The sequence below is a fragment of the Saccopteryx bilineata genome, chromosome 1, assembly GCF_036850765.1.
Source record: "Saccopteryx bilineata isolate mSacBil1 chromosome 1, mSacBil1_pri_phased_curated, whole genome shotgun sequence".
NCBI classification, from domain to species: Eukaryota; Metazoa; Chordata; class Mammalia; order Chiroptera; family Emballonuridae; genus Saccopteryx; species Saccopteryx bilineata.
In genome coordinates, this window is record NC_089490.1 from 141,578,548 (window position 1) to 141,592,590 (window position 14,043).

At 51.9% G+C, this 14,043-nt stretch overlaps 1 protein-coding gene across 6 annotated transcripts; it reads left to right on the forward strand.

Annotated features, from left to right (window-relative positions):
• The first annotated feature begins 1,286 nt into the window (after nt 1-1,286).
• Nucleotides 1,287-13,011, forward strand: USHBP1 (USH1 protein network component harmonin binding protein 1). Of its 6 annotated transcripts, XM_066270475.1 has the most exons (12): nt 1,287-1,795; nt 1,874-2,022; nt 2,238-2,676; nt 7,320-7,445; nt 7,615-7,751; nt 7,928-8,068; nt 8,717-8,878; nt 9,425-9,674; nt 11,138-11,356; nt 12,058-12,161; nt 12,378-12,500; nt 12,737-13,011. In XM_066270475.1, exons 1-12 carry the CDS (start codon nt 1,742-1,744, stop codon nt 12,924-12,926), a joined length of 2,094 nt encoding a protein of 697 aa, XP_066126572.1. In that variant the 5' UTR covers nt 1,287-1,741; the 3' UTR covers nt 12,927-13,011. The 6 variants fall into 6 exon arrangements, with proteins under 6 accessions (XP_066126572.1, XP_066126542.1, XP_066126550.1 ...); XM_066270445.1 differs by having other exon boundaries at nt 1,287-2,022; XM_066270453.1 differs by having other exon boundaries at nt 1,287-2,022; nt 11,138-11,344.
• The last annotated feature ends 1,032 nt before the right edge of the window (nt 13,012-14,043 follow it).

Below are 14,043 nucleotides of genomic sequence, written 5' to 3' on the forward strand. Positions count from 1 at the left end.
CCAATGAATGCATAAATAAGTGGAACAACAAATGAATATTTCTTTCTCTCTCTCAAATCAATAAATAAAAAATTTAGCCTTGCCTGACCAGACGGTAGTGCAGTGGATAGTGTGTCAAACTGGGATGTGGAGGACCCAGGTTCGAAACCCCGAGGTCACCAGCTTGAGCATGGGCTAATCTTATTTGAGCAAGGTTCATCAGCTTGAGCCCAAGGTCACTGGCTTGAGCAAGGGGTCACTCGGTCTGCTGTAGCCCCCCACCCCATATGAGAAAGCAATCAATGAACAACTAAGGTGCCACAACAAAAAATTGATGCTTCTCATCTCTCTTCCTTCCTGTCTGTCTGCCCCTATCTGTCTCTGTCTCAATCAATCAATCAATCAATTTAGCCTGACCTGTGGTGGCACAGTGGATAAAGCATTGACCTGGAATGCTAAGGTCGCTGGTTTAAAACCCCAAGCTTACCCATTCAAAGCACATATGGGAAACAACTAGGAGTTGATGCTTCCTACTCCCCCCTCATCCTTTCTCTCTCTCTTTCCTCTCTCTAAAATGAGTAAATACAAATCTTAAAAACAAAACAAGCCCTGGCCGGTTGGCTCAGCGGTAGAGCGTCGGCCTAGCGTGCGGAGGACCCGGGTTCGATTCCCGGCCAGGGCACACAGGAGAAGCGCCCATTTGCTTCTCCACCCCTCCGCCGCACTTTCCTCTCTGTCTCTCTCGTCCCCTCCCGCAGCCAAGGCTCCATTGGAGCAAAGATGGCCCGGGCGCTGGGGATGGCTCTGTGGCCTCTGCCTCAGGCGCTAGAGTGGCTCTGGTCGCAACATGGCGACGCCCAGGATGGGCAGAGCATCGCCCCCTGGTGGGCAGAGCGTCGCCCCTGGTGGGCGTGCCGGGTGGATCCCGGTCGGGCGCATGCGGGAGTCTGTCTGACTGTCTCTCCCTGTTTCCAGCTTCAGAAAAATGGAAAAAAAAAAAAAAAAAAAAAAAAAAAACCAAAACAAAAAAAACCTTCCATGACATTGTAGGAAAATGTTATATTTACAGATAAGGAAATTGAAGCTCAGAGGTAGAAGAGCCATGGCCTTGGAGGCTGAGGTGAGGAAGGACAGACATCTCGAAAGTTGGTTGGACACATGTCCTCTGCTGGGACTGGAGGAAGGCGCTGTCCTTGAGAAGGAAACTGCACAATAACAAATCATGTGACTGGTGGGGGTGCTTCCTGTTTCCGGGCCTCTCCCAGGCCAGCCTGGGCCAGCCCAGGACTGAGCAGGCAGTAGGCAGAGTGACCCCCAGTGTCCAGGGACTCAAGCTTCTGAGGAAGGTGCTTGCAGAGGAGCAGAGAAGTAGTGGCCTGAGGGGACCCAACCCCAGGATTGGGTCCTCTGGTTAAGGATGGCACTGGGGAGGAGAGAGGACTCTTGAAGTCCTCGTCCGTGGCCCAGATAGGGGAGGAAAAGGAGTACTAAGGCAGTGAAAGATAAAGGAGGCAGAAGAGAAGGGGGAGATCAGGGAAACTCGGTAGGTAGTGAGCTCTCTGTCAACAGAAGAATTTAAATGTGCCAAATCAACATTAATGATTTAAGACCCCTTTTGGAGTGGAGAAAATCAATGCCCATCCCACTAAAGAAGAAATTGAAGCTGTCATTTGCCAGGACAACAAAGGCAAGAGCTGACAGCAGGCTGTAGTTTTAGGGGCAACAAAGAGGGCGATTCAGAGACACTGGTTTCTGGACAGCAATGAGTGCCCGGGCCACACAGCCTCGAAGCCGGAGAGGGAGGCATGCTCCACCTGTAAGTGTCCCCCTCCCTTCCAGAACCAGCTCGGAGGGACTGCCTTGCTCAGAGTTCAGCTCTGGTGGTCGTTTGCAGGGTGAGCTGGACCCTGTGGCAGAGAGTTCAGAGGAGGCTGAGGCAGCCAGCAGAAGCTCGGAGCTGGGCCCTGTGCCATCTCCGGAAGGCTGCAAGCCTGAGATGCTGGGCCCCGAGGCGGAGGAGAGTGGGCACGGCCTGGGCAGCAGGTAAGGCCTGCTTGATCTGTGTCTCCCACTCCAGCTCTTTCCCACCCGTAGCTCTGCCTGCCTCCCCCCCCCACCAGCCCTGCTCGCATACACACTATGGCTCCCTATTGCCTGCTTCAGCCTAATTGTTAAGGCCCTGCATGATGCAGCCCCAGTGTGCCAGCCACCCCAGATGTCCCCATTTACAGAACATTGCATCGCTCACTTCTTCACAGAACCAACAAAGAGGCCGAGGGGCACTCTAGCAGGGGACTGGCCCCGGCTCTCAGTGGGCCCCATGAGCCTTCTGAAGAAGCCCACCAGGCTCCAGAGGCAGCCCCTTGGGAAGAGGAGATTGCCCCCTCTGGACCTGGGGCCCCTGATGTGTTTCAGACTCTCAAGCATGCTCTGAGCTCACTGGAGGCTGCAGTGGCTGCCTGGCGCTGCCAGCCCCTAAGCACTCCTGGATCAACAGAGACAGAGGGCAAAATCAAGGGGAAACCAAGGCCCTGCCTGGGACAGGAGGGGGCAGGAAGCTGCCCGCGGGAGGTAGCCGGTCTGGCAGAGAGGAATGCCTGGCTGCGTTTGGCACTGGGCAGCCGTGAGGATGAACTGACCCATGTGCAGGCCTCCCTAGAAGCCATCCAGGCAGAGAAGGAGATGCTACAGAGAGAGGTGAGTGGGGCATCCCTGCCTCCCAGGGCTTACTGTCAGAAGGAGGAGGCAGTTTGGCATAGGCAATGTTCAATGGTTTGTTCATCTGAAAAGCTTTTATGTAGCATTGACTTCTGAGCACCCAAACACACAGGTCCCTTGTGATCCTAATTAAAGCTAGTGGGGAGGCTCACAGAGGAGGTGACACCTGAACAGGGACCTATACAAAGATCTGGGAAAATCATTCCAGGCAAAGGAAGAGCATATGCAAAGGCCCTAAGGTGGGAGTGTGATTGGCAGGTTTGAAGAACTGTGAGGAGGCCAGTGTGGAGATTAGTGAGAGGCGATGAGGGCAGAGAGGCGACAGGGAAGTTTCTGCAGGGCCTCCTGAGCTGTAGTAAGGATTTAAGCTTTCGCGCTCAGTGAAATGGGAGTCATGAAGGGTTCTGAGCAGGTGAGGGTAGCCACCTGATACAGGTGTTCATGGGCGCCCCCTTGGCTGCAGTGGGAGAAACAGCATGGAGAGGGTGAAGTGGAATCCTGAAGATTCAGGAGGAGGCACTAGTCAAGACACCAGATGGTGGAAGTTGTGGAGGTGGCGAGAAGTGGGCAAATTATGGGTGATGTTGAAGGTGGAGCTGGAGCTGGCAGGTTTGGGCATGAAGGCTAGAGGCCTCCTCAGCATGTGAATTAAAGCCATGTGGCTCACAGCAGTCACGGGGAGCAGGCCACATCTACAGGTGGGCAAGACTGAAGCTGTGGGAGCCCAGAGCAAGGGATGGAGTCCATTCCCCTATGGAGTGGGGTCCATTTCCCACTGGGGAAGAGTAGTTTATCTGTTTTTATTATTATTATTATTATTTTAGAGAGAGAGACAGACATACAGACAGACAGGAAGGGAGAGAGATGAGAAGCATCAACTCATAGTTCGGCACTTTAGTTGTTCATTGATTGCTTCTCATATGTGCCTTGACTGGAGAGCTCCAGCCAAACCAGTGACCCCTTGCTCAAACCAGTGACCTTTGGGCTCAAGCCAGTGACCATGGCGTCATGTCTATGATCCCACACTCAAGCCCCATGCTTAAGCTGGTGAGCCTGTGCTCAAGCCTGGGACCTAGGGGGTTCGAACCTGGGTCCTCAATGTTCCAGATCACCACTCTAGCCATGGTGCCACCGCTGGTCAGGCTCTGTTTATTTTTATTTCATCCCCACTCCACATCTCTGGCAACCTCCAATCTATTCTCTGTATCCATGAGTTCAGTGTTTTGTTTTGTTTTTAGATTCCACATATAAGTGAGACCATGTGGTAGTTGTCTTTCTCTTTCTGACTTATCACAGCATAAGGCTGTCAAAGTCCATCTGTGTTGCAAATGGCAGGATTTTATTCCTTTTTAAGGCTGAGTAATGTTTTATCGTACCACATCTTTATCCACTACATCTATTGGTGGACATGTATGTTGTTTCCACATCTTGCTATTGTAGATAATGCTGCAATGAACATAGGAATACATATATCTTTAAAAAAATTTTTGTTTTAGCCCTGGCCGGTTGGCTCAGTGGTAGAGCATCGGCCTGGCATGCAGGAGTCTCAGGTTTGATTCCCGGCCAGGGCACACAGGAGAAGCGCCCATCTGCTTCTCCACCCCTCCCCCTCTCCTTCCGCTCTGTCTCTCTCTTCCCCTCCGGCAGCCGAGGTTCCATTGGAGCAAAGATGGCACGGCGCTGAGGATGGCATTGTAGCCTCTGCCTCAGGCGCTAGAATGGCTCTGGTTGCAACAGAGCAATGCCCCAGATGGGCAGAGCATCGCCCCCTGGTGGGCATGCCGGGTGGGTCCCGGTCAGGCACATGAGGGAGTCTGTCTGACTGCCTCCCCGTTTCCAACTTCAGAAAAATACAAAAAAAAATTTTTTTTGTTTTAGAGACAGACAAACAGGATGGGAGAGAGATGAGAAGCATCAACTTGTAGTTGTGGCACTTTAGCTATTCATTGATTGCTTCTCATATGTGCCTTGACTGGGGGTCTTCAGTTGAGCCAGTTACCTCTTCTTGCTCAAGCCAGTGACCTTGAGCTCAAGCCAGCAACCCCGTACTCAAGCTGGATGAGCCTGCACTGAAGCAGGTAACCTTGAGATTTCAAACCTGGGTACTCAGCATCCCAGGTCAATGCTCTATCCATTATGCCACCACCTGGTCAGGCTAAAAATATTTTTTTCCATTGATTTGAAAGGAAAGGAGAGAGAGAGTGAAGGAGAAGGGAGAGAGGTGAGAAAGAGGAGGGGAAAGATTGAGAAAGAAGCATCAACTCATTGTTCACTTGGTTGTTCCATTTAGTTGTACACTCATTGGTTGCTTCTTGTACGTGCCCTGACCAGAGATCAAACCCGCAACCCGGCACACAGGATGGTGCTGTACCCATTGATCTACCTGGCCAGGGTTACATAGATCTTTTTGAATTAGTGTTCTTGTTTCTTTTGGGGTTTTTGTATTATTTTTTCTTTTGTTTTTTTTTAATTATTTATTTATTTATTCATTTTAGAGAGGAGAGGGAGAGACAGAGAGAGAGAAGGGGGGGAAGAGCTGGAAGCATCAACTTCCATATGTGCCTTGACCAGGCAAGCCCAGGGTTTCGAACCGGCGACCTCAGCATTTCCAGGTTGACGCTTTATCCACTGCGCCACCACAGGTCAGGCTGGTTTTTTTTTTTTTTTTTTTTCCATTTTTCTGAAGCTGGAAACAGGGAGAGACAGTCAGACAGACTCCCGCATGCGCCCGACTGGGATCCACCCGGCACGCCCACCAGGGGCGACGCTCTGCCCACCAGGGGACGATGCTCTGCCCATCCTGGGCGTCGCCATATTGCGACCAGAGCCACTCTAGCGCCTGAGGCAGAGGCCACAGAGCCATCCCCAGCGCCCGGGCCATCTTTGCTCCAATGGAGCCTTGGCTGCGGGAGGGGAAGAGAGAGACAGAGAGGAAAGCGCGGCGGAGGGGTGGAGAAGCAAATGGGCGCTTCTCCTGTGTGCCCTGGCCGGGAATCGAACCCGGGTCCTCCGCACGCTAGGCCGACGCTCTACCGCTGAGCCAACCGGCCAGGGCCAGGCTGGTTTTTTATTTTTATTTATTTATTCATTTTAAGTGAAAGGAAGGGAGATAGACAGACTTCTGCATACGCCCTGACTGGGCTCCAACTTGCAGCCCCCACCTTGGGTCGATGCTTGAATCAACCTAGCTATCATCAGCACCTGATGCTGATGCTTGGACCAACCGAGCTATCTTCAGCACCTGGGGCTGACGCTCTAACCGATTGAGCCACTTGCTGTGGTAGAGAAAGAGGGAGAGAAGGGGGAGAGAGAAGCAGCTGGCTGCTCCTCATGTGTGGCCAGACCGGGAATCGAACCTGGGATGCCCACACTCCAGGCCGATGCTCTATCCCCTGAACCAACTGGCCAGGGCCACTTCCGAATATTTATCCAAAGGAAACAAGGCCAGGGCCATTTCCGGATATTTATCCAAAGGAAACAGGCCAGGATCATTTCCGGATATTTATCCAAAGGAAACAAGGCCCTGGCCAGTTGGCTCAGGGGATAGAGCATTGGCCTGGAGTGCAGGCATCCCAGGTTCGATTTCCGGTCCGGCCCCACATGAGGAGCAGCCAGCTGCTTCTCTCTCCCCCTTCTCTCCCTCTTTCCCTCCCACAGCAAGTGGCTCGATTGGTCGAGTGTCAGCCCTGGGTGACAATTATTTGCTGGTTCTTGGTCAGGGCGCATGTGGGAGTCTGTCTCACTATTTCCCCTTCTCTCACTTAAAACCAAAAAAAAAACCACACAAAAAACCCCAAAAAACCAATCCAGAATTGCTGGACCCTACGGTAGTTTTAATTTTTTTTTTTAATTTAATTTTTTATTTATTATCTTTTTTTTTTTTTTTTTGTGGCAGAGACAGAGAGAGTCAGAGAGAGGTACAGATAGGGACAGACAGACAGGAAGGGAGAGAGATGAGAAACATCAATTCTTCATTGCAGTTCCTTAGTTGTTCTTTGATTGCTTTCTCATATGTGCCTTGACTGGGGGGCTACAAAAGACCAAGTGACTCCTTGCTCGAGCCAGTGACCTTGGGGCCCAGCTGGTGAGCCTTGCTCAAACCAGATGAGCCGGTGCTCAAGCTGGCGACCTCGGAGTCTTGAACCTGGGTCCTCCACATTCCAGTCTGACGCTCTATCCACTGCGCCACCGCCTGGTCAGGCGGTAGTTCTATTCTTAATTTTCTGGGGAACCTCCACACAGTTTATATTCCCAACAATGCACAAGGATTCCTTTTCCTTCACATTCTCATCAGCACTTGGTATTTCCTGTCTTTTTGATAATAGGCATACTAACAGGTATGAGATGACATCTCACTGTGGTTTTGTTACGTATTCTCCTGATGATTAGTGAGGTTGAGCACTTTTTCATGTACCTTTTGGCTATCTGTATTTCTAAAGAAAGAGAAGTCTCGACCGGCTGAGTAACTTGTCCAAGGTTACACAGTGAGGGACTTGGTGCAGTATCTGCTGGGGCCCCTGCCTTCCAGCTGGGGCTCTTGGCATTGCTCCAAGAACAGATCTTAAGGATAATTGATGTGTATTTGGAGCCCCAGGCCTGACATCTCCCATACCTCCCCCTAGGTCCAGGAGCTTCAGAATTCCCTGCTGAGGATGGAGCCCTTCCCACCTCCTTCCCATGGCCAAGTAGATGGCTTGGGCAGTGGTTCCAGCAACTCTGTGGGTGCTGGGGAGCCCTGGGCCACTTGGGTGAGTGTGGGAAGGACAAAACCACTAATCTGAGATCCTTAAGTTTTGGGCCAGTGAGACCCAAATTTTGGTCATCTGATCCAACAGCTTCTGGGATTGGAAAAGCCTAAATCCACACTATTGGGCTCTTGATGACAATCTGGATGAATTAAGTCTCTCTTACTGGCAGGATCCCTTCTCCCTGTCTCACCCCCTGCTCCAGCGTCTCCAGAGTGATTCCAGCATCCAGACCCCTAGACATCTCCCCAACCAGCCCCTTGTCCCTGAGATGCACATCATGGAAGCTCAGCTGGAGCAGTTCCGGGGGTAGGAGACACAAATGTTGAGCTTGTAAGGGCACCAGCACCTCCTCAGCTAGGATATAAACCCAAGAGTCTGGAGCTGAAGTGGGGGTGAGGGTGGGGGAGGAGAGTGGAAATCTGTCGGGTCCTGACTGCCCTGTGAGACCTCTCACTTTTCCTCTTCCCCATCCTCGGAGGCAGGAGCATGGATAAGCTCAAATGCTTTAACCGTCTGCTGTCTGCTGTGCTCCAGGGATACAAGAACCAGTGTGAGGACCTCAGCATGCAACTGGGCCAGTGGGAGGCTGAGACCACAGCACTACATCTGGCCTTGCAGTACAGGTCAGTGCACTCACCTATGATGTCACTGGCTGGGAAAAGAATGGGTGCACTCAGAGGATGGCCCTGACCCACAAAGAAAGGCAGGGCCATTGCAGAAAAAGCATTTCCCCCCACCATGGAAATGAATTCAAGTCAAATTTAGTCCAAGGATGCTGAAAAGGTTTGCATGCCCTCCGGGGTGGGGGTGGAGGAGAGGGGAGGGATCTGCCTGACCTGTGGCGGCACCCTGGATAAAGCATAGACCTGGAATGCTGAGGTCACCAGTTTGAAACTCCAGGCTTGCCCAGTCAAGGCACATACAAGAATCAACTACTATGAATTGATGCTTCCCACTCTTCCCCACCTTCTCTCTCTCTCCTCTCCAAAATCAATAAACAAAATCTTAAGGCCCTGGCTGGATAGTTCCGTTGGTTAGAGCATTGTCCCAATATGCAAAGGTTGCAGGTTTGATCCCCGGTCCGGGTACATACAGGAACAGATTGAAGTTTCTGTCTCTATCACTCCCTTCCTTTCTAAAATCAATAATTAAAATTAAAGAAAAAGTTGAAAAAAGAAAAAGAAGTGAGGGACCCTGGAGCAAGTAGAAACATCACTTACACAGAAAGATGGGGCTGGGTGTCTGGAGCACTCAGAACCAATGTCTCACAGCGAGCACTGTGAGGAAGTGTATGGGGTCCTGCTCACTCTCTGGGAGGCAGACTCGGGAGCAGAAGTCCCCAAGAGCGACCTGGAGGCAACTGAGAAGGAGGCTCAACGGCTGCTAACCCAAGCTGCCATGGATGGAGAGACACTGTGGGATCCCCAGCCAAGGTACCCCTGGGAACCCCTGCAACTGAGTGGGCCAGTGAACAGGGTCCTGACTGGAGGATGGGGCTCCCAGAACTGACCCTGCGGAGACCTGACTAGAGTTGGCTGGTTGCTACTCAACAAACTTGTCACTGTAGTTGATGGCCATTGGGGTTGGTATAGGACCCACCAGGGTTGGCATAAAGATAGATGATGGTGCCCACTGATAATTGGCATGGCAGTGTTTAATAAAGTTGGCATGATGCTACCAAACAGGGATGCAAGCTGAGTGATGATACCCATTGTGTTGGTGTGATGGTGATCACCATGTTGGCATGAGCAATGGTGCCCACTGGTGTGATGGTGTTCGCTATGTTGTCTTGATGGGTAATGATGTCAGTTGAGGTTTACATTATAGTACCCATCATATTGGTATGACAGTAGCCACCACAGATGGCATAGGATCCATCATGGACAGTAAGATGGAAGATGATGGAGCCCACCTGGCTTGGCATGAAGTTAGCACAATTATGCCAGTGTTGACACAGGCCCTTCTTCTGTTTTCTATAGTTCTGAAGGCAGCAGTGTGGATAGGCCCACACCACAGGAGGTAGCTACCCAGCTCCAGGGCTATGTCAGGTGTCTCCAGGACCGCCGTGCTCTGGTGAAGATTCCCCCAGAGCCTGGCCCAACCTTGGCACCCATGCCCCCGATGCCTCATGCAGAAGCCCTGGTGGAGGCTGTTTTGGAGACTCAACCTGGCCCAGCCCTACCCCGGTTGGAGAAGATGCAGATCCAGCAGAATCTGGATGCCACACGGGTACACTTGGGAGGTGGTCACTATATCAGTCTTTCCTAGTAGGACAAAACCTTTTAATGAGACTGAGAGGAATGTAACTGGATGACCAAACAGCAATGGAAAGTTCTGTTGGGCTAGAGGCAGGCTTTCTGAAGGGAGGAGAACTGGGGCTGGGGTTTTGAGGGATGAATAGGAATTTGTCCTTTGGAATTCAGTTTCTCATAGACTTTGAATCTCACTTTCCAAAATGCCCTTCCTATAGAAAAGAAATGGGACAGTGGACTGAACTTTGTAGCCTGGCATGAAGGACCTAAGACTCTGACCTTGGAGAAACTCTAGACCCTTCCATTGAGTTGCTACTTGATCATGGCTAAAATATTTGCCCTCTGCCTGACTGGTGGTGGTGCATGGATAAAGCGTGTACCTGGGACACTGAGGCCCCAGGTTCGAAACCTCAAGGTTGCCAGCTTGACCATGGGCTCATCTGGCTTGAATGCAGGCTCATCAGCTTTTGTGCGGGGTCACCAGCTTGAGTGTGGGATCACAGACATGATCCCATGGTCACTGGCTTGAAGCCCAAGGTCACTGGCTTGGCTGGAGGCCTCCCGCTCCCCACAGTTAAGGCATGTCTGAGAAGCAATCAATGAACAAGTAAATGCCGCAACTACAAGTTGATGCTTTTCATCTCTCCCCCTTCCTGTCTGTCTCTCTCGCATAAAAAAAAAAAAAAAAAGGTCCTGGCCGGTTGGCTCAGTGGTAGAGCGTCGGCCTGGCGTGCAGAAGTCCCAGGTTCGATTCCCGGCCAGGGCACACAGGAGAAGCGCCCATCTGCTTCTCCACCCCTCCCCCTCTCCTTCCTCTCTGTCTCTCTCTTCCCCTCCTGCAGCCAAGGCTCCATTGGAGCAAAGATGGCCCGGGCGCTGGGGATGGCTCATTGGCCTTTGCCCCAGGCACTAGAGTGGCTCTGGTCGCGACAGAGCAGATGCTCCGGAGGGGCAGAGCGTCGCCCCCTGGTGGGCGTGCCGGGTGGATCCCGGTCGGGCGTCTGACTGTCTCTCCCCGTTTCTAGCTTCAGAAAAATACAAAAAAAAAAAAAAAAAAAAAAAAAAAAGGCACAATGAATAGAGTGTTGACCTGGAATGCTAAGGTCACTGGTTTGAAACTCCAGGCTTGCCAGGTCAAGGCACATACCAGCAAGTTGATGCTCCCCTAACCCCACCTTCTCTCTCTCTCCTCTCTCTCTAAAATTAATAAAGAAAATCTTGACAAAAAATAAAAAGAAAAGAAAATAATTGCCCTCTCTGAACTGCCATATCTACAGCTGTAGTTTTTATGGGAGGATGATATGTATTTCTCACCACACAGAATCATGGTGAGGTTTGAGTTCTTGCTTGACCAGCCCTCACTGGGTGCCTCTTGAGGCCTATTTCCCCAGAAGTTGACCCTAGAGGCACAAAGTCTTTGCCCTCTCCTTGATTTCTCAGGAGACACTGGAGGATCTGATGCTGAGGCTACAGCTGGTGCGGTGGGAGAAACGGGGTCTGGAGCTGCAGGAGGCTGCCCTCCGAGCCCAGAGCCCAGTCCACATGCTCCTGTTGGAGCAGTTGCAGTGGGAGCGGGCACAGCTCCAGACTTGTGGAGCCAACAGCAGTGGTGGTGACAGCAGTGGTAGAAGCAGTGGAGATGAGGAGGTATGGTCCCAGGTGAGCAGCCCTGTCTGGACATAGGGATAGCAGTGTACTACTATTGGCTAGTGTCTCTAGCCAAGACTCAGTTTCCATTTCTGCACAAACTAAGGAGTCTAACGCAGGTTAATGTTTATACTTTGTACTATGAAGTTTCTTTCTTCAAGGGTATTGAGCCCAATAAGACAAGACCCAAGGAATTTAGTGTCTTCCACTCAAACCTATACCTCTTCCTTCCCATCACCTAGGCCCCCTTCCACTCCAATACCCCTAGCCCATGCTTCCTTTCTCAATTTTGGTTCTACCTCCCTTCCTGAGTCCTTCCTTTTTGCTCCTTGCTGTCTAATCATGTCTGCCCTCTGCTTAGAGCTTTCAGGGGTTTATAGGACCCTCCTTTGAATCGTCTGTCCAAACCTTTGTACCTGCTGTGCCCCTGCCAAGAACATGGGTCACTTCCTTCTTTATCTAGTTAACCCCTTGACCTCCTGCAAGTCTGAGCTCAGACATCAGGAAGTCCTCCTGAACTGCTTCAGATGAGATCACCTGTTATTTGTTTACTTTGATAGGGAGCAATTTTACCCTTATGGGACATCTCATGAGACTGGGGGCTCTGTGAGGGCAAGGACTGGCTGCCATAGTCTGGACATTAATATCCAGCTTGAGCTGAGCACACACTTGACTAAGGCCAATGTCACTTCCCTCCCGTCTGCCTCCTTCAGGGCCCTGCTATCCCTGGTGGCAGCAGGGGCATCAATGGAGGCCAGGTGAGCAAAGCGCAGGATCCAGAGAAGCTAGCTCAGGAACTGTCAGCCTCACTCACCCGGTATGTGCCTAGGTCCTGGGCTGGGGGATAGTTGGCCTGAGAGGTTGGTGGGGTCTGTTTAAGAACCCGCGGGGGTGTTGTGTACAGTAGTGACAAACTGGGTGTGCACCTGTGTACAGGTATGTTTCCATAGAAAGACTATCGGTGGGTGGGCGGGTAGGAGGTAGACAGGATTGGATAAGGTTGTGAGCCCTCCTCTCCTCACTCCTGAACCAGGGCACTGGGCCTGTGGGAGCAGCTGCAGTTTCTTCGGGAGGAACTGGAACGGGTGGCTCAGAAGGGGAGAGCCAGATGTGCTCAGAGTGACAAGCTGAACAGCGATTTATGCAAGGCTCACAGGTGGGTCCCCTTCCCCTGGTGACCTCAGAAGCATTCTTGGCTTTGTCTGGGTTTCAGCTTCCCTTCTATAAGGTAGGTAGGCTGCAAATTTAACCCATCCCATATCTCCCCTAGTACCTGATGTGTGTCAGCTCCTGATGAGTGACACTGGGATCCCAAGACCCAATCAGGGAGTACATAGAATTGCCTTGGGTTGGGGGGCGCTATTTCCTGGCTCAGTCCTCTTACCCTTCCAGAGCCCTGGTCCTGGCCTTCCGAGGGGCCCAACGGAAGCAAGAAGAGCAATGCCGGAAGCTGGAACAGCAGGTGATGGTAATGGAGGCCAGACACGCAGAGGCATTGGCTGCACTAGAAGCTACTGCAAGAGTCCTGGGGAAGCCCAGACCACCCTGCCCACCTCCCCGGCCAGGGGCAACCTTTCTGTAGGCCCCATTCTTGGCTGTGTCTAAACAACATACCAGAAAAAAATAAGCATACCAGACAGTGGTGGTAGACCATATCATAAAATGTCCTGGAGTGAGATCATGTGGTTTGACTTTGCATGTTGAGGCGTGTTTGGCTTGGTGTGACAGGGCTAATATACCTGACTGTCTGGGGCCTGATGGGCTGTTGCCTGACATTTGAGAAAGATTTGGTGTCTTTCACCTGGCACCATGTGAATAGAGTCAGTGGGATTATGCCAGAGGCAGCCTTGGCTGTGGGGACAGGTTCCCCAGTGCTGGCTGGGGGGTTTCAGGGGCCAATGAGGTTACATAGCCAGAGTCGAAATCGCAACTCTCACCTGTCTCCAGAAACCCAGGGAGGGGTCCACGGTTGGGGGGGTCGGGGCACACCTTCCCCTGCCACCCCCTTGGGAGATGCTGGGTTCAGCAGATGCTCCCAAGAGGAAGATGCCCAAATTCCAGAAGAAAAATTGAGGCCTCCACGGTTCAGGGTGTGGGACATTTTGGTAGAAGGGCGTGTGCTCTGGTGCATGTCGGGGGAGGAAGAATCAGAGGCAGCTTTGGAACTTGCATGCAAAGAATGTGGAGCAAAGGTAAAGGGTTTAAAAAAACCCTGCAAGCAGAAAAGCGGGTGTCTACACTGCAGGCGCTGAGGGGCTGAATGAGTGTGCGCTGATGGTGAACCTGTGGCACATTGGGCCCTGGAGGGCCTGGACGACCCCTGGTGAGGCTCAGGTCTGCTTTCACTATCAGGCCAGGGAGTTGGGGGAAGTGTTAGTGTCTGGTTAATAACAGGCATCTGATTACCATGTTATTGGCATAGGCCACACTTCCTCCATCCTTCTAATCTGCCTTGGCGGGATGGGTCGCAAAAGGAGGGCTGGGTGCGACCCAGGTGGCCCAGATTAGTGGCCAGCTGCCCCCTCCTGGGCGGTTGCTGAAACCCAAGCTGGGGATTAATAAGGTTTTCCTTCCCAGCCAGGTGGTGGGGGTGTTTCCCAGGCTGTACCTGTGCAGGTGTGGGTGGGGTGGCTGCCTCTCCCTGGGGATGGCAAGACTGGCTTGAGGTCAGCATCAGTCAGCGATCTGGCCTCAACCCG